Below are 21,515 nucleotides of genomic sequence, written 5' to 3'. Positions count from 1 at the left end.
GTGAAATTTACCCCTTTAAGTGACAAAACCCTTTTACTTTAACTGACCTTCCTTATCTTCTCCCACACAAGGATGCCTCCCATATGATGTTATAAGTATACATCAGAAATGTACAACACAATACTCAAAGTGTTCTGGGACCAGCACCTTGTCAATGCTTCCATTCTTACAACTGGTGCTTTACCCCAAGAACCAAAAAATCTTAACTTATTATTTGTCTCTCTCATACCACTGCTGATTAGACAGACAGCTTCCAGATTTTCATTAAAAATAATTCAAAATCTTCAACTTATTAATATATAGTAATAATGGCCCAGAAATTACTACTCTTGTCATCTTTGAACATGGCTAATGCTATGCTTTCACATTTGATAGATGTTGCACTCTGAACATTTAATTTTGATTGGTTTTATTGAATAGCTACAGAATCTTTTATTGATATATTTAGAATGAAATCTAACTATAACTGCTTGGCCCATTCACAACTGTATTCGAAGGAAACAACTAGTAATGCATACTGCAAACTCAGCTCCACGTGAAGCAAAGTTTGGACCATGAGAAAACAGCAAAAGAAACAAAAATGCTGTAGTTTTATCACAGGGAACGCCATTTACTAGTTCTAGTAAATTCACTTTGTTATCTCCTAGAACACAGAACAAAGAACAGTATAGCACAGTACAGGACCTTCAGCCCACAATGTTGTGCCGATCTATATAAACCTACTCCATGATCGATCTAACCCTTCCCTCCTACACAGCCCATAACCCTCCATTTTTCTTATATCCATGTGCCTATCTAAGAGTCTCTTAAATGTCCCTATTGTATCAGCCTCTACCACCACCCCCAGCAGTGCATTCCAGGCACCCACCACTCTCTGTGTAAAATAACCTCAAGCTTTTTAATCCCCTGAGGTTTGGATAGACTGACAACAAGTAGAGACGATCATCCTGAAATTTCAACTCTCCTTTATTTGAATAAAGACAAATGTCCTCAAGGCTATAAGTGTCAAAGGAAGCACAGGTTATTACAATGCTTAATTTATCAGAAATAGTATGGCATGCTTGTATTTAAGTGGCAGCACAGCTGAGGCATAGAATATAAGAGTATTGAAGTCATTGTACGACTTTATAAAACTTTGATTCAGGCACAGCTGGAGTATCGTTTCATTTCTGGTCACCATACCAAGGAGGGCGTGAATGCATTGGAAAAAGTGCAACAGAGATTTATCCTTGGATGAAATGTTGCAGTTATGAGGAGAAACTGGACAGGCTAGATTTGTTTTCCTTAGAGTGGAAGAAGCCAGGGAGTAACCTGATGTACAAAATTATGCGGGGCACAGACAGGGTGGAAAGAGAGAAACTTTTCCCCATAACAAATACATCTAAAAAGAGAGGGCAGAGGTTTAAGGTGAAGAGTAAGAGGCTGGAGGAGATCGGAGGTAAAAAAAAAATTCACCAAGAGGGTGGTTACAATCTGGAATGCAATGCCTGTGAGAAGGTGGTGGAGGCAAGTATCCTCACAACACTTAAAAGGTATCTGGCTGAGCACTTGGATTGCCAAGGCATAGAAGGCTGCAGACTAAGTGCTGGTAAATGGGATTTGGATAGATGGCTACCTAATGGTTGGCATGGACATGGTGAGCCAAAGGGTCATTTCTGTGTTGTATGACTCTATGACTATGACTCTTTGACACATTTCATATGTTGTTCCACCACAGTCAGAACATAGGGAAGCTAGTGTACCAGAAGATAAAGTCACACACAATTTCTGCTCAAGAGAAGGTGGATGAAGAAAATGAAAGGGTAGCTGTGTGACAAGGCTGAAATGGATGCTTGTGGATATGCTTGTCTGACAGCACTTGAGAAATGGCAAGGAGAATAGAGGGAATCCTGTCTCCCACAGGACCTTCAGTGGAGCCAACATAATAGTCCAGGGCTAATTCTTCTTCCATATCTGCATGTGTGAAAGGAAAGTAACCTTCAGTGGAAATGTGCCCAGGAAAGCACAAGCATACGAGTATCAATGTACAAGGAATTTACTTCATATTGTCAATGCATCCTTTGCCACTTTAAGCAAGGAATATTTTTTGTTGAGTCAAAAAACAAACTCCCTATCAAACAACATTGTACAAACACCTTCACTGTAAAGACATGTAGCAGTTCATGGAGGTGACTTATCACCTTTTTCTTACGGGCAATTAGAGATGGGCATGAAATGGATAAGGGAGAGGCTGTAGATGTTGTGTATTTAGACTTTCAAAAGGCCTTCGACAAGATGCCGTACAAGAGGCTGATTAATAAGATGAGAGCTCATGGAATTACAGGAAGGATATTAGAATGGGTGGAGCATTGGCTGATAGGCAGAAAGCAAAGGGTGGGAATAAAGGGATCCTGTTCTGGTTGGCTACCGGTTACCAGTGGTGTTCCGCAAGGGTCGGTGTTGGGGCCACTTCTTTTTACATTGTACATCAATGATTTAGATTATGGAGTAAATGGTTATAGGTGGAGGAGTAGGGAGTATTGAAGAAACAGGAAGGTTGCAGAGAGACTTAGATAGTTTAGGAGTATGGGCAAAGAAATGGCAGATAAGATTCAATGTTGAGAAATGTATGGTTGTACACTTTGGAAGAAGAAATAAACAGGCAGATTATTATCTAGGTGGGGAGAAAATTCAAAGTACAGAAGTGCAAAGGGACTTGGGGGTCCTCATACAGGATACCCTAAAGGTTAACCACCAGGTTGGATCGGCGGTAAAAAATGCGAATGCTATGTTGGCATTCATTTCGAGAGGTATAACGTATAAAAGTAAGGAAGTGTTGATGAGGCTCTATGGGGCACTGGTGAGACCTCATTTGGAATATCGTGTGCAGTTTTGAGCCCCTTATCTTAGGAAGGATGTACTAATGTTGGAGAGGGTTCAGAAAAGATTTACGAGGATGATTCCTGGAATGAAAGGGCTTACATACGATGAGCGTTTGTCGGCTCTTGAACTGTACTCACTGGAGTACAGAAGAATGAGAGGGAACCTCAGAAACGTTTTGAATGTTGAAAAGACTGGACAGAATAGATGTGACTAAGCTGTTTCCCTTGGTGGGTGAGTCCAGGACTAGAGGGCACAGTCTTAGAATTAGAGGGTACCTGTTAAGAACAGAAATGAGGAGAAATTTCTTTAGCCAGAAGGTAGTGAATTTATGGAATTCTTTGCCACATACAGCTGCTGAGGCCTGATCATTGGGGGCGTTTAAGGAGGAGATTGATAGCTATTTAATTAGTCAAGGTATCAAGGGATGTGGGGAAAAGGCCGGAAGTTGGGGCTAGATAGGAATAGTTTAGTTTAGCTCATGGAGCAGACTCAATGGGCCGAATGGCCTACTTCTGCTCCTTTGTCTTGTGATGTTGTGATCTTGTGCCAGTGATGCTCAGGTCACATAAATTAATAGAAATATTCAGGATTTCAACATTAAATGAAGCATATGAGAAAACCCTGAAATTATTGTCAGTTCCACAACGCAATGGTAAAAAATGACTTCACTGGCCTCACAACCACCATTTAAACCAAAAATTCAGCTTTTTTTTTCATTTTCAAGCATGACTGAACTTGCATGTGCTGCTTATGTTAACATGTGAGTAAGTTAACATGTGGAGTTTAAAGATTGCACATACTGAATGGACTAAATTTCTGTAATACATAATACATGTAAAATGAAATGACTATTGGCTTTCCTTGCATAGTCACAATTATAAGGAGCAAAAACAGAAAAATATGTATTTACATATCACCCTTCTTCAACTCAGGATGTCCGAAAGTTATTTATCACAAATGAAGACCCTTTGAAATATAGTTACTGTGGTAAAGTGGAAAAAACAAGAAATATTTTGCACACAGCAAATACCACAAACAAATAACATGAAAGTGATCTTAATTTTTCTTCTTATGACATTGATTTAATGATGAATATTGGCCAGGACATCCATAAGAATTTCCCTGCGCTTTTTTGAAATTGTGTCACGGGATTGTTTATGTTCACCTAAAAGATTAGATGGGACCAAGGTTTAACATTCCACTCAAAAGACAGGATTTCTCCTCACTCAGTACTGTACCAGAATGTCAGCATGGATTTTAATGATCAAATCACTGTTGTGACTCTTGATCCCACAGCCTTTTGACCTAGAGGCAAGAACTGTACAAACTCCATTTCTTTGAACTTCAATGTAATGACTCAACAGTTAAAGATTTAGACTTGCATGCTACAACTGGCCTTAGACAACAGTGACTGTTCATATTTTGTTTATTATTGCTGGAAAAAACCATTGCTGGTATGAACTTGCAACATATTGAATTATTAGAATATATTTCTTCAGGAAATTAAATAAAGATGATTAGGGGTTTGCTGTCACAAAAGCAGAGCTTTCATGTTAATTATAATAGTAAAGATTCCCCTCATCTGAGCCATGGTAACTGCAAATATCCTGTATGTACCAGACATCCACCTAACCCTGCAAAGTCTTTTAATCTTCTTCAATGGCATTTGAGTTCATCCCAACACTCCGTAATTTGATTATGGTTTATCATTGCTCAGAGGGACGCAGGTTGACAAACATAGACTCTAAGAAGTCATTGAAGTATTTATGCATAAGGACATAAGAAATAGAATTAGGTGTAGGCCATATGGCCTCTTATGCCTGCTCTGCCATTCAATGAGATTATCTCTGATCTTCTACCTCAGCACTACTTTCATGCACTAAACCATCAATTCCCTTAAGATCAATCAACCTTTATCTTAAATATACTCAGTGACTGAGCCTGCACAGCCCTCTTAGGTAGAGAATTTTAAAGATCCACTATCCTACGAATGAAGAAATTTCTTCTGATTGGCCAACACTTTTTTTGAGACTGTGACCCAGTTACCCTAGCCAGGGGAAACATGATTAGTATCCTGTTTCCCTTCCATTGCCATTCCTCAATCCACAATAGTACATTGCCCCACTCCAAGTGGTTAATAACCACCTGAGAGGCACCTTATCAAAGGCTTTCTGAAGGACCAAAGTCATATCTTCTGGTTTCCCTTTACCTATTCTGCTAGATCCAACCTCAAATACCTTTAATAGATTTATCAAACCTGATTTTTTTTTCTGTAAGCTTTGCCCAATCCTACAGTTGTTTTCTAAATGCACTATTACCACATATTCCATAATTCCCCATTCTCTCTCTTCCTCCTTTCTTTAAATGTGGAGTTAGATTTGTTGCCTTCCACTCTGTGGCAACCACTCTAGAATCTATGGAACTTTGGAAGATGATAACTAGTACATTCACCTTCTCCACAGTCACCACCTTCAAAGCCTTGGGATGCAAAGCGAAGATAGAAAATATTTAATTAATTTCACTGCCAAATAATATTCCTTAATATAATTTCCCATCTCAGTCTGTAAGGTAATCCCATTAACTTTTGCGAATCTTTGCCTTCATAATCTCTTTTATGTTGCTCACTAGATTACCCTCATATTCTACACTACTTGTCCCTACTAATGCTGAATTCAGAAATTTTTCCAATGTTTTCTTGTGCTTGCTGCTGTTTTTGCAAATATTATAAGCCTTTTTCTCTGATCTAATTAACTTTTCCTGTCAGCCACAGCTGAACCATTTTTCCTGTTGGGTTTTTGAGTCTTAAAGGGGTTTTTATTTGTGGCAGACTGTGTATTAATACTTTCAACTGTAGTCATTGCTTGTTTATTGTCATTCTTTTTTATGTAGCTTCTCAATCCACAGCAAACTAACACTTCATACCTTTGGAGTTTGCTTTGTTTAGATTTAGATCTGTCTCCAGATTGAACTAAATCACTTTCATAGTTTGATTAATATTCTATAATATTGTGATCACTCTTTCCTAAAGGCCAGGTTATTAATCAATGCTTGACTACCACATTATTAATAAACCCTTTCTCATTACACAATCCTAGATCTTGGTTCTCACTTGATTCTTTAATATACTGATCCAGAAAAATCTCTCATTTACGCTGCATGAATTTGTCCTCTACACGATTACTGCTTATTTGGTTTACCTGGTCAATATGTAGAATAAAGACTCCATGATTATTGTATTATTCTTGTTGCACTACCAACCTCCCGATTTACAGTATGCCCTATATTACCATTACCATTTGGGTACCTCTAGACAGTTTGCTCTTTACTAATTCCTAGGTCCCACCCAAACTGATTCTAGTCCTTGAATTTCTATTCTAAGATCCTTTTTCTCTACTGCCTTTGTCCCATTCTTTATTATCAGGGCTACCAAACCTCATTTTTCCATTCTGCCAACCTCCCCGAAAAGTTATGAATTCTGGAAATGTTAATTATTAACCTTTGCCACTTTGCAACCATACCTCTGTTATGGCTATGAGATTGTATCATTTATTTCCATTCCTGCAATCCATCTTGTGACAAAACTGTGTGCATTTGGATAAAATGTGGTTAATTTTATCTAATGACCATTTTTCCCATCTCTGACTCTAGCTGATGGTATGTTTGTATACTCTATCCCTTCACCCCATTCATCCCTCCACTTCCCGACCTTCTTACCCCCCCACCACACCCCCCCCCGCCCCCTGCCACACCATCCCTCGACTTAGTTTAAAATCTTATATGTTATTTGTTTCTCTGGAACAGTTGTCCCAGCTCACTTTAAGTGAAGCTCATCCTAAGGGACTGCTCCCTCTTTCTATAGTACTAATGTCAGAACCCCATAAATTGAAAGCCATTCCTCCTTTCATCTTTTAGCCACGTGTTCAATTCTCTGATTCTCATGACTCTGCTAATTTGCAAGTGGTTTATTTTTACCTGTAGCAAGGGTGTTTGAGTATGATTTTAATATTAAAAAGCCAAACATCTTACTAAACTCCTTACATGAAATGAAAACCACAGAGTCATTGAATCATAGAGTCATACAGCACAGGAACAGGCCCTTCAGCCCATTGAGTCCATGCTAACCATTCAACGCCCATTTACACAAAGCTCATTTTCTTCCCCCCCCCCCCCACCTCCCCTCCCCTCCCATACACTTGGAGCAATTTATAGTGGCCAATTAACCTTCCAACCCATAAGTCTTTGGAATGTGTGAGGAAACTGGAGCACTGAGAAGAAACCCACATGGTTACAGGGAAAACATGTAAGCTCCACACAGACAGCACTGCGGCTCTATTAATTGCGCCACTGTGACACCCATAATAATTGACTAATTGAAAAAATCCACATGGTCACAGAGAGAACATGCAAAATCTATACAGACAGCTTCAGAGGTCAGGATTGAACCCGTGTCACTAGAGCTGTGATGCAGCAGTTCTACTAACTGCGCCACTGCAGCTCCCATTTAGCCTGTCCTTATTGTGCAAATAAAAGTTAGGCTGAATGGCCCCTTCCATAAGATTCTTTAATTAGGCTGATAACTTCTTAAAATAATTCCTAGAGAGAAATACCCACAATAAGGTAGCTAATTTCTCGGGATGCTGGAGCAGAAATGCTACTTCAATACCTGAAAACGCAATTTAAAATTTCTGTAGCTACAAGAGCCCCCAAAGGGAATGATGGAATTTTTCTGCATATATTGTGTCATGTCTCTGCCTATGTTCAAGAGGCTACCACTAAGCTCCCTCCCTCCATTCAAAGGTTTTGGACATTACCAAAATACAGCTTCAATACATATATACGAAAAAATCTCTTGATAAGTCATCCTAAGAACTGGCCAGTGAGACAGTTGATGTGTTGGTTTTAATTATGTAAAATTCCCTGGTTCAATGAAGTTCCCGAGTTCTCACTTCTCCCCCTTCCCCATCTGGTCCTGGTTCTAGCAATCTTTCACCTTTACCCTAATGATTCCCATTATTACCTTACTTACTTTACAGATTCCAGCACTGGTAGCCTTTGCGTTCCTGCTTACCACCCTCCAGTGGCTGTCTTCACCTTCACCCTCTCCTCCACACTCCTGGCTCCATCTTCCTCTTTTTATTTGTCTGCCTCCTTCTATCATCTACCTGCCTCTGTCTCTCAACTCCACCACATCCCCCTCCCCTTCATCCACCTCTCCACCCCCCCACCCCCCCCCCCCCAACCAGTCCACCAATCACCTCTGGCCTCTGTGTCACCACTTCCCCTCTCCACTTTATACTGGCTATCTCCCTTCTCCACCTCAGTCCTGATGCAGGGTTTTAATCTGAAACATCAATGATTCCTTTCACCACACAGGTGCTGCTCAACCTGCTGAGTTCCTCCAACAGATTGTTTGATTCCAGCATCTGCAGTCTGTTGCATCTTCAATATATTTACTAACATATTGCCAGGTTCGAAAAATGGGGAAAATTGGCCACATTTATAAGAGAACATATAATCATAACAGCCACTGGTTTACAGATTTCCTGTAAAATTGGAATTATGGAATTGATTCAGAGAGGAAAATAAATCATGATACCACACTATTTGACCTCTTCAATCACAAATTTAGTGACTGATAATAATACAAAATGTGCTGCATACATTATGAATGATATATTTTCCATCATATCCTGTGAAAGCTGGATTCTATTAATTTTGACTATCAATACTGATCTGCCAAGCACATAAAAACAAAGATTGAAATGGAAACAAGTGTCTACAAAGTAACATAATAGTTATTTTTAATTAATATATGAATGCTATTTAACAGTCTTGAAACATCTAAGGACATAAGAAATTGAAGCAACAGTAGGCAGTTCAGCCCATGATACCTGTTCCACCATTTAATAAGATTATGGCTGTTTTTTTTTTACATCAACCTCAATCTTCTGTGTTAACCCAATAGCCTATGATTTCCTTAATATCCAAAGATCTATTAATCAGTATTGAGTATACTTAGCAATTGAGCCTCCATAGCTCTCTTGGAAAGTGAATTTGAAAGATTCACTAGCCTCTGGCTGAAGAAACTTCTTCTCATCTCTGTCCAGAATAGCCAAACTCTTATTTTGGGACTATGACCCCTGGTCCCAGGCACTTTGCCAGGGGAGACTTCTGCATCAAACTAAGAATTTTGTATATTTCATGAAATCACCTCTAATTCTTCCTACTCAAGAGAGAATAGACCCAGTTTGCCTAATATGTCCTCATAGGAATCCACTGCCACCTGCCCCCTGATCCCATATTTCCACTGACCCAGGAATCAACCTGTGAACCTTCATTGTCCTCCCCCTAATGCATGTATATTCTTCTTTAGATTAGGAAGATCAAACCTGTACACAATATTCTAGGTGCAGTCTCACCAAGGCCCTATATAATTGCAGCAAGATGCCTTTACTCTTAAATTCAAATCCTTTTGCATAAGAATGCCAATATATAATTTGTCTTCCTAACTATCATACCTAGGCATTAACACAGTGACTTGTGTAAAAGGACACCCAAGTCTGTCTGAACACTAAAGCCTTTCATTTTCTCATTATTCAGAAAAAAACTCTGCTTTTCTATTGTATTTGTTTCTCACTATATTACTCGCATATTCTATTTTTCCTTTCCTTATCAATGTCTTGGTCCTCCTATGCTGATTTCTGAATTTTTTCCAGTCCTCAGGCTTACTGTTCTCTTTGATAACATCGTAAGCCTTTTCCTTTGATCTAACAGTATCTAAAACCTCTCATGATAGTGATGCCTGTACCACATTTTTTACTGGATTTTTGTGCTTTAAAGGGAGATATAGTTGTTGTAAACTGCACATTAATTCTTCAAATGTTAGTCATTACTTGTTTACTGCAACACTTTTTAACTTTCTAATCTTCCACAGCTAACTCACATCACATACCTCCATTGTTTGTCATTTAGATTTAAGACCCTGGTTTCAGACTGAACTAAATAATTTTCAATCTTTATATAAGATACTTTCTGCCCCCTTTACTTGATTACCTTTTTGAGTTGAGAAAAGACGTATTCATCAAGTTTCTAATAATTCTAAATCTCAATGAAAATGTTTATAAACTAAAACATGAATACAGTAGAAGCTTTGATATTTTGTATAAAACAAAATGCTTCAATAAAATAGACTGGTAGTTCTGTAGTACTGAAAGATTAAGCACTTGCCTGATATTCCTTCATATTTTCTACAGTAAAGTCAAACCAAACTCGGAATCGAGGATTGCAAGTATCTGGTCTGATAAACAGATCATATTCAAATTCTGAGATGTAGTCTACACGACCTAGGTTTCCTGCGGAAAAACAGATTACTTTTATTTTGTATTTATTAATTTTCTATATAATAATCCTAATAATATAACAATGTGTATATATATAGATATAGATATATATATATAATCAGTGGTAAAGTGGTTAGTGCTATTGCCTCACAGTCCCAGGTTTGATCTTGACTTTGGGTGCTGTTTGCATGGAATTTTCATATTCTCCCTGTGAAAATGTCAATTTCCTCTGGGTGCTCTTGTTTTCTCCCACATTTCACAGAGGTGCTGGTTGGTAGGTTAACTGGCTACTATTAATTACCCCTAGCATAGCTGGGTAGTGGGAGAAATAGGGGGACTTAAAAGCATGTGAGAGAGAATGGGGTACAGGGAAATAAGTGGGGAAATGGGTTTGATGGGACTGTACTGAGAATTGTCATAGACTCAATGGGCCAAATGGCCTCCTTCTACATGATAAAGAAATATGAATACAACATATATAATACAAATTTCAGAAAAATGAAATGACCTACACAGAGTTGAACTAAATAAAATGATTTTACAATGTGTATGTTGAAGACCAAAATTGTAGGTTACGTATCATTTTCTAAAACAGCAGAATCTTTGAACAATGTTTCTTAAAGTTTTAAAATGATATCCCCTATAAATTTCAAAGCACCCTGAAGAGTGTAATGGAACAGTATGTGTGTGGTAGAACAGCAATTGCTTTGATCATTGCCCCACCTCATAAAAAACGTGCCACATATCAACTGTGGCACATTTCCGTGCTCAAAAATATGTTGCCAAGTCTTCAGAAGATCAGCTGCAAGATTGATCAAACCTGTAGCCCTGAGTAGGGAAGAACACAGAAACACTACTTGAGGGTGATATGTTGAGATCAGAGAGGCAGGCACATTTCAACGAGAGACTGGGGAGGCTGACATATTTTCAAGGAGGATTTGGGGAAGAAGGTTTGGAGGAAAAGGGAGTTAGGTGAGAAAAGCATGAAGATATTGGGGTTGGGGGCTGGGATGAGATCAAAGGTGGAGATCACAAAATCAGGGAGACCACAGATCATGGGACCAGGGTGCAAGCATGAGATCAGGGGTTAAAGGCACAAGTGGCCAAAGGATTTAGGTAAAAATCCTCCTGTGGGTCTTCCAGACTGATGCTGCAAAAGTAATGCCATACTGTTCTGAGAATACCCAACAACAGGAACCTCTAGGTCAATGTGTTCCAAGTTGCCTTTGGTGCTCCAAAAGGAGCATTATACAGTTAACAATGTCACAGAATGCAAGCCTGATATGGAAATCGTTTTGGTTCACAAGGGTGAATTTTCAATTGCTGTTATTTAACCCGTCACAGTCACAAGTAAGATTCACTCAGGGTTAAATTGATTTTCACACAGCTCTGAAACAACAGTGCCGTTATGATCACATTTCTTCATGCTGTAACCTTGCATAAAGACATATCCCTATTCCAGTGATTAGCTTTAAGGAAAGTTAAAGTCAACAAATTATAACTTGTATTAAATTGTGTGTAAATGTAAGTGCTGAAAATAAGAAGAAAATTAGTAAAAGGTAACATCTGTTTCTTCAGTTTGAGAATAGAAGAAAATATCCTTTCTATTCACTCCAAACATTATATTTATTATATTGTGAGGCTAATGACTTTACAGGACTATATTGGCTTTATTTCCTCTAATTCATTTTACGGGATATGATTGTCACTGGCAAATCTAGCATTTTATTGGTTACTCTAATTTCCCCTTGAGAAAAGTTGCAGATAAGGAACTTTGAACTGTAATAATCTACGTGGTGAAGGTCCTCTCACAGTGCTGCTGGGTACAGGGCTCCAATATGTAGAGCCAGTCACAATGAAGAAATGGTAATAGACTTCCAAGTTGCAGAGGAATTTGCAATGATGGCATTCCTATGCACTTACTGTTAACTTCCATGTAACATTATTTGCTGTTTATTAGCTTAAAATTATAGTTCATTTTTTTAATTAATGCCTAATGCATTAGCCTCACTTGAAAGTATTTATATTACTACACTGCTGTTCATGCCATTCATTTATTCATTATTATACAAAGAATACCAGAAGGGGAGTACACTAAAATTTAGATATTACATATTTATGGCTTGATTCATTATTTTTAATCACATCTTTAAAAGATAACTACAGAAGTATATCTATTAAAAAGTTTCATTAGGATTCTAAAACAGTTAGCTGAAGTGGTAATGGATGTTTTAGAGATAATCTTCCAAACTTTTCCATGTTTTGGAACTTCCAAGTTAAATTAAAAGGAGCAAATGTAACAAAGTCATTCAAGAAATGAGAAGGGAAACAGGGAACTATAGAATTGTAAGCTTGTTATAAGTATTAGCAAAACTAATATTTAAGCAGGTGGCATCAATATATCTTGGAAAACATAACTTAACAAGGTAGCGTCAAATGGTTATATGAATACAAAATCATGTTTGATAAATATTATACAGATTTTCAAGGTTTAAACTAGCAGAGTAGATAATGAAGAACCAATGGTGTAGTATATCTGTATTTTCAAAGGTCTTTTGATAAGTTCCTTCAGAAAAGATTGCACTTAAGTAATTTGGGAAAAAGCTTAACATATGAGGAGCGTTTGATGTCTCTGGGCCTATACTCGATGGAGTTCAGAAGGATGAGGGGGGATCTCATTGAAACCCACAGGATACTGAAAGGCATGGATAGATAGATATTGGTACTGGTTTATTATTGTCACTTGTACTGAGGTACAGTGAAAAACTTGTCTTGCATACAGTTCGTACAGATCAATTCATTACACAATGCAGATACATTGAGTTAGTACAGAGTGTATTGAGGTAGTACAGGGTAAAAACAATAACAGAATACAGAGTAAAGTGTCACAGCTACAGGGGAGTGCATTGCAGGTGGACAATAAGGTGCAAGGTCAAACAAGGTAGATTGCGAAGTCAAGAGTCCATCTCAACGTATAAGTGAACTGCTTGATAGTCTTATCACAGTGGGATAGAAGCTGTTCTTGAGCCTGGTGGTACGTGCCCTCAGGCTCCTGCATCTTCTGCCTGATGGGAGAGGAGAGAAGAGGGAATGACCCAGGTGGGTGGGGTCTTTGATTATGCTGGCTGCTTCACCAAGGCAGCAAGAGGTATAGACAGAGTCCATGGAGGGAGGCTGGTTTCCGTGATGTGCTGGGCTGTGTCCACAACTCTCTGCAGTTTCTTGCAGTCCTGGGCAGAGCAGTTGGAATACCAAGTTCTGATGCATCCAGATAGAATGTTTTCTATGGTGCATTGATAAAAATTGGTAATTGTCAAAAGAGACATGCCAAATTTCTTTAGCCTCCTGAGAAAATAGAGGCGCTGGTGAGCTTTCTTGGCCATGGCATCTACTTGGTTGGACTAGGACAGGCTATTGGTGATGTTCACTCCCAGGAACTTGAAGCTCTCAATCCTCTCGACCTCAACACCGTTGATGTAGACAAGTGCATGTAAACCGCCCCCTTTCCTGAAGTCAATAATCAGCTCTTTTGTTTTGCTGACATTGAGGGAAAGGTTGTTGTCATGACACCATGTCACTAAGGTGGACATGAAGAGGATGCTTCCTTTAGTAGCAGAGTCTAGGATCCAAGGGCACAGTCTCAGAATGAAGGGATATCCCTTTAAAACTGAGATGAGGAGGAATTTCTTCAGTCAGGGGGTAGTGAATCTGTGGAATTCATTGCCACAGAGGGCTGTGGAGGCCAAGTAATACAGTGTATTTAAGGCAGAGATCGATAGGTTCTTTGTTGGTAAGGGGGTTAGGGGTTCCAGGGAGAAGGCAGGAAAATGGGCTTAAATGGAAATCAGCCAGATTGAATGGCAGAGCAGACTCGCTGGGCCGAATAGCCTAATTCTGCTCCTATATCTTATGGTTTTATGGGATGGTCCAATGGAAACACACTAGCAAGGACAAAGAATTGGATGAAAACAGAGGGTGAGAATAAATGTCTATTTTTCAGGTTAACAGGCTGTTACCAATAGGGTGTGTCAGGAAATAGCACTGAACCCTCAGCCATTTACATTACTGAAGAAGCAGAATGTAACATAACAAAGTTTACTGGTATTATAAGGCCAGGTCAGAAAATTAGCAGTGATGTGAATGCAAAGAATCTGCAAAGGAATATGAACAGATTAAACACTGGCCAAGAAATTGACAGATACAGTATGACATGGGTAAAATAGGAAAACAGAATATTTTTTAAACAGTGAAAAGCTTGTAAATGTGGGTATACAGAGAAATTTTGGTGTGCTCATTAATGAGTATGTTCAAGACTGCGAATGATAGATTTTAAGATGGGAATCAAGCAGGATAGTGGATAAGGTCAGGGATCAGCCATGATCTCATTGAGTGGCTGGCCATTTTGGGACCGGGAGGATTACCCCTGCTCCAACTTCTTCTTTTCTTTTGTTGCCAATGAAAACAATGGAATCCTTAAAACAATATTAAATATTAAATGATCTCGTCATAAAAGCAATATCAGCAAAAGTGCAATATATGAGTAAATTCAGGAGTGATGATTATTTAGAATTATCGGTCCCAGAGGAAATCAACATTCATGGTTGGGCTGATTAATTTATCAGGAAAGCAAAGTAGCATCTAAACTGCAGCAAAATACTTCACTTTGCATTCCAAGTTTTTCAGAAGACATCTGTTTATCCACAAAAACCTGTTCAACTGTTCCACTAAGCCCAATGAGGAAACACACACAAAAGAAGGAAAGTTGAGTAAACTATAAAGAAATGAATTGAAATATCTGGGGCTATCTAGTTTAATTGTCTATGATCAGTCCGCAAAACTTCTTCCTTGTGGTGACTACAGAGATGATAGATTTTCAGAGTAACTACCAGCCAAACTAACATCATTTGGAAAAATAAATTGTACCTGTCACTTTACAATATATTTTAAACATAGAGTCATAGAGTCACAGAATAATACAGCAAGGATACAGGCCCTTCGGCCCAATGAGTCCATGCTGATTGATCATGGTGCCCACCCAGCTAGTCCCAATTTCCTGCATTCAGCCCATACCCCTCTAAGCCTTGTCCCTCCATGTACCTATCCAAATACTTCTTAAATGATACTATTGTATCTGCCTCAACCACTTCCTCTGGCAGCTTGTTCCATATACTCACCACCCTCTGCGTGAAAAAGTTTCCCCTCAGGTCCCTTTTAAATCTTTCCCCTCTCACTCTAAATCTATGCCCCCTTGTTTTGGACTCCCCTACCCCGTCCACGTTATCTGTGCCTCTCATCATTTTAAACATCTCCATAAGGTCACCCCTCATTCTCCCACATTCCAAGGAATAAAGATCTAGCCTGGCCAAACCCTCCCTATAACTCAGGCCCTCTAGTCCTGGCAATATCCTCATAAATTCTTTCTGCACTCTTTCCAGTTTAACCACATCTTTTATATAACAGGGTGACCAAAAATGTACACAGTACTCCAAGTGTGGTGGCCTCACCAACGACTTATACAACTGCAACATAATGTCCCAACTCCTATACTCAGTGCCCTGACTGATGAAGGCCAGCATGCTAAACACCTTTTTCACCCCTTGTCTACCTGTGATGCTGCTTTCAATGAACTATGCACTTGTACTCCTAGGTCCCTCTGTTCCATTACACTCCCTAGTGCCCTACCATTCATAATATAAGTCCTATGCTGGTTTGACTTTCCAAAATGCATCACCTCACACTTATCTGTATTGAAATCCATTTGCCATTCCTCGGCCCCTAACTGATCAAGATACCCCTGTAACTACGATAACCTTCTTTACTATCAACAACTCCTCTCAATTTCATGTCATCCACAAACTTACTGATCAAGCTTTGTGTATTTGCATCCAAATCATTTATATAAATAATTAATAACAAGGGTTCCAACACTGACCCCTGCGGCACACTACTAGTCACCGGCCTCCATTCCAAGAAACAACCTTCAGCCACCACTCTTTGCTTCCTACCTCTGGGGCAATTCTGAATCCACCTAACTAGCACTCCTTGGATTCCATGGGACCAAACCTTCCAGATCAGCCTACCATGTGGGACCTTGTCGAAGGCCTTGCTAAGGTCCAAGTGGACAACATCCACTGCCCTACCCTCATCTACCTCTTTGGTTACCTCTTCAGAAAAACTCTGAAAGGTTCCTCAAGCACAACTTTCCATGCAAAAAGCCATGCTGACTCCTCCTAATCTGACTCTGTCTATCCAAATGCTGGTAAATCTTGTCCCCCAGAATTCCCTTCAGTAACTTCCCCACTACTGATGTCAGGCTGACTGGCCTGTAGTTTCCTGGCTTGTCCTTGCTACCCTTCTCAAAACAATGGAAGAAAATTAGCCACCTTCCAATCTTCGGGAACTTCATCAGTGGCTAACGAAGAAGCAAATATCTCTGCAAGGGCCTCTGCAATTTCTTATCTAGCCTCCCACAAAGTCCGAGGATGCACCTGGTCAGGCTCTGGGAATTTATCCACCTTAGTGTGCTGTAAAGCTGCAAATATCTCTTCTTTGGTAATATGAATTTCCTCCAAAAGATCTCCACTTGTTTCCTTTATCTCTTGAGCAACCACGATCTTCTCATCAGTAAACACCGAGGAGAAATATTTGTTAAAAATACCACCCATCTCCTGTGGCTTGAGACATAGGTGGGCCTGCTGATCTCTAACGGGGCCTACTCTCTCCCTAGCTACCCTATTACTCTTTATATTGCTATAGAACCTCTTGGGATTTTCCTTAACCTTACCTGCCAGATCCATCTCGTACCCTCTCTTTGCCCTCCTGATTTTCCTCTTGATTATTCTTAATCATTAAAGGATTCACTCGTCCCAACCTTCTAAACCCAATGTATGCTTCCTTCTTTTTCTTGACCAGAACCTGAATATCCCTCATCAGCCAAGGTTCCCTAAGCTTGCCAGATTTACCCTACACCCTAACAGAAACATGCTGTTCCTGGACTCTTGATATCACACTCTTAAAAGCCTCCCACTTGCAATTTGGTCCTTGCCCTTCATACAGGCTCACCCAATCAACCTCTGCTAGATCCTGCCTAATTCCCCCAAAATTAGCCCTGCTCCAGCTTAGGACCCTAACCTGTGGACCTGTCCTATTCTTTTCCATCACTATCTTAAAACTAATAGGATTATGGTCACTAGAGCCAAAGTGCTCCATGACTGCCACTTCTGTTACTTGCCTTACCTCATTCCCTAAGAGGAGATCCAGGATTGCACCCTCCCAAGACGGGTCTTATATATATTTAGAGACTATAGACTCAGGAAACTTTCCTGGACACATTTCACAAATTCCACCCCGTCCAGGCACTTAACACTCTGGGTAATCCAGTCAATACCGGAGAAATTAAAATCTCCCACTAATACAACACTATTATTCTTACAACTATGAGCAAATTCTCTAAACATCTGCTCCTCAAGCTCCTGCTGACTATTGCAGACTATAATACAGTCCCACTAGAGTGGACCCTCCCCTTCTTGCTTCTACCAATAGGGCCTCACTGGATGATCCCTCAACAATATCATCTCTAAGCACTGCTGTTATGTCCTCCCTTATCAAAAAGGCAAAAACTCCTCCTCACTTACCTGTACCCCTGTCACGCCTGAAGCATCTGTATCTTGGAATATTGAGCTGCCAGTCCTGCACTTCTCTCAGCCATGTCTGTGTTATAGCTCAGTCCTCAGAGCCAATCCATGCTCTGAGTTTGTCCGCTTTACCTGTTAAATCTCGTGCATTGAAATAAGTGCAGTTTAACTGGGTATTCCTTTCCCTGCCTTTATTGTGCCCCTGGCTATCCTGATTACTAAATTTGCTCTTGCTGGCTACTGCTTTATCCCATGACTTGCTCCTGCTCAGTCCCACACCGCTGTCAATCTAGTTCAAACTTTCCCATGCAGCATTAGCAAAATTCCCTGCCAGGATATTGGTCCCTCTCTGGTTCAAGTCTCACCATACATTCTACCTTCACTCACTATCTTACAATGCACTAATTACATTATTCTCTTATTTTTCAGAAAGCATATGTAATTATAAAATAGGTTTTAGATCATGTTGATTGAAAATGATCACATAGCCTATGCCAATTAACAATCCATTTTTTTATGACAAAAGTCTTCTGTTTCTCCATGTAACTCTATGAAATGGTTCTTAGTCAAGATGCTTAATAATTAAGCCACAACATTCTTTGTCATGATTGCTTGTTGCAGAAATAGCAAAAGAACGTCTCTTCAATCAAAAGAAAAAAGGTGGATAAACTCTTAAAATTATAACAGCTCAAGTTGGAGAATTTCATCATTTTCAATTGCTTATGACATCTTTCTTAAAATACAACATGAAAAAATTGCATTCCTTATGAAGAAATATATTTAGAAGATCAGAAATGACTCAAAATGAATTATTCTGTTATTGGTGCTACAGGTGTAACATATTCATGCAAGAATGCCTTTTTCATGTCATCTTTAATTAACATACTATTTTGTCACTCAACAGACTTATGGTATGAAAGGCTACAACCTCCCATTGTGACACTTCTGAATTTAGCCTCTCTCCTTCTAAACAAGATTGAAAACTGATCTACAACAGAGGCAACCAAAGTCATAAATCAAACTCTGAACAACTAAGAGCATATGCAGAAAATATAACACTCAGAATTGCCATGCAATATTCACAACCTACTCTGAGAAAATTGCAAAGAAAGAATTCTGTCTACTTCACAAACAAGATTTCCATCCATATATTTGGTTCACACAGAAAGAGCCATTTCCATTTGGTGAAGACTATGGTTCAGCACAAAGGACAACTTAATCTAATAAATTAATTCATATCTTATGTATCAATAATGGAAACACATGTTAATAGTGTCACAAACCAGCAACAAAAGAAACACACTGAGCATGATTCAGTGTTAAAAACTATTTTATTAATCACTACTTATGATAATACGTAAAATAAAAGTAAAAATGTTAGTATGTTAGAATTCAAGAATGTTAAACCTCGAACGTTAACCCCAAACCTAAACTCTTCGTGTGTGTGTGTGACAAAGTCCAAAACTCCCAGTTCCGGAATGGTTCTTAAAGTTCAGTTCCGCAAGCCATAAGGTGAAACATGAGCAAGGGCTTCTTCAACAACCACCGTTGTCTGAAGATAAGATGTAGATGTAGAAAAACATAGAGAGAGTACATACGAAATCCAAATGTTCCACGATGAAACCCAAATGACACTTCAGTGTTTACTCGGTAGTGACTTCCTCACCCCGAAAAGCATCCGAACCGTGGTCGTCCACACACAAATACCTGTTTCCTTCTACAGGTCAGCAACAAAGTGAACTCCACCGGATTTCTTCCAACTTCCATACATGGATTTCAGTGGCAAACACAGTTATTGTTTCTCATCCATCGATAGAGAAAAACAAGCAGGCTGGTGTCTCTCTCCCTTCTCTCTCTCTCTTTCTTCTTCTTCTGACTTCTTCAACAACGTCATTACGTCCTTTATCTTCTATTGACGTAAGTACGCCCCACACACACATACACACACACTCTCTATCTTAAAGGGACTTTCACTGAGTCCATAACAATAGACCTGATAAGAACATAAATGGTAAAATGTCCCAATAAATGCTGTGCTTGGATTTAGACTTGGAGATAGAAATCGTCCACTGGCAAAGTTTTGTACCAGAAACCACCTAATCATTCTTTCAAGAATAAAATCTGAATTTAGAATTTATCCAAATTTTACTTAAATTGGAAAACATACTCATCTGAGAAAGCTGGTAACAGATAGCCTAACCATGTTTTGCATACTTGGCATTAAGAACATTAAAAAAATTCTTACTATTTCATCTCATAAAGAAATAAAGATTCCAATGCAAATCCACTTTAAAGTAGATCTCCTAGCAACATACCATCATTGAAAACAAGACAAGTGTTGCAGGTTCTGATGTTAATCATAGCTTATTGAAAATAAAAGTGAGGCATTTCACTCACCACAAAAGTTAGTAAAACTTTGCATCACACAACTGACAAACATGACAACTACTTGCACTTATAGTATCTTTAAAGAAGAGAACTGCCACATCCCATTCACTAGAAAATGGAATATAACAAAATTAATGCAGAGGCAAGAGATGCAATATTATAATGGATGAATAAAAATTGATTGAAAAGGTAGGTTTTAAAGAAGAAATGAGAACTGGTTTAGAGACAGACCTCCAGAGGTTGGATTCCTGGATGGTTGAAGGCCAACAATGGGATGAGTGGAATGGGGAATGCAAAAGTTACAGAATTCTTGATGGCTTAGAGGGCCAGCAAAAGTTACAGAGATTTAAAGATCTTAAACAGATTACATACTTTATGAAAACTGTAAATAAAATTCAGCATTATGAGCTTTTGCCAGCTTGGCAAGAGAACAGGATGGATGCTCAGCCATTAACTTTCTGTAAAAAAAAACTGCTGGAGGAATTCAGCAGATCAAGCAGCATCTGTGAAGGCAAAGGGATGGTCGATGTTTCGGTTCATGATGGAGGGTCAGATGCTGCTCAACCCACTGAGTTCCTCCAGCAGTTTACTTTTTGCTCCAGATTCCAGCACCTGAAATCTCTTGTGCCTCTATTAACTTGCTACCTTTTGCACGCGACTCCTTACTACATACATACAGCAGGCATAGAGCTAGAACGCTATTTCTTAAATGTTTACTCATGATGGGAAAGGAGGCTGAACAGGGGCCAAAACTGTCATCAAATTTGAGTTCCTCTTGACAGAAGTGAGCACCAGAAGATTAATACTCTCAGGAAGACCCACAAAGGGTGGCCCAAACTGTAAGGACGGAGTTGACAGGGGCAGTTTCCACCACTCCAAGAGCTGTCAGATGTTGCAGATAAGGTCTCACATAGTGCAGGTAATTCATAGTTCCAATACTCATCTGTTCCACTAGTAAAATCATTACTCACCTATAATTCTTTTCATCAGGAACTAGTGCTGGAGAAACTCCCTTACACAAATGAGAAATTTCAATAAACAATCAAGCACCATCTTACCAACACTGGTTCGATCATACAGTTTACATGAGGAGTTGTTTTACTTATAAGAGGCTTTATTTACTTTTTCCTCAGGCCACATTTCAGGCAGACATTGAGAATGAGTATGTTCTTTCAGAGTTCCTTCAGAAACTTTACTGACAACATCTGCCATCAAAGCCTGGCTATAGCCTTGGAGGGTCTCCATGACCCTAAGGACAGTCATTGTTCTTCACCTGTCTTTTCCAGTCCAT

General features: G+C 39.2%; 1 protein-coding gene across 1 annotated transcript in view; it reads right to left on the bottom strand.

Annotated features, from left to right (window-relative positions):
• The window catches only part of agbl4 (AGBL carboxypeptidase 4), a gene marked incomplete at both ends in the record, with an annotated part of 370,772 nt that overhangs the window by 342,382 nt on the left and 6,875 nt on the right, over nucleotides 1-21,515 (bottom strand). Inside the window, one exon of the mRNA XM_052010683.1 lies at nucleotides 10,090-10,214. Within this exon, the coding sequence (XP_051866643.1) occupies nucleotides 10,090-10,214 (125 nt within the window). The remainder of the gene's footprint in view (nucleotides 1-10,089; nucleotides 10,215-21,515) is intronic.

Source organism: Pristis pectinata, chromosome 3 (assembly GCF_009764475.1).
Source record: "Pristis pectinata isolate sPriPec2 chromosome 3, sPriPec2.1.pri, whole genome shotgun sequence".
Classification (NCBI taxonomy): domain Eukaryota; kingdom Metazoa; phylum Chordata; class Chondrichthyes; order Rhinopristiformes; family Pristidae; genus Pristis; species Pristis pectinata.
Note: the sequence above shows the minus strand (reverse complement) of the source record. Positions and strands in the feature narration are given on the sequence as shown.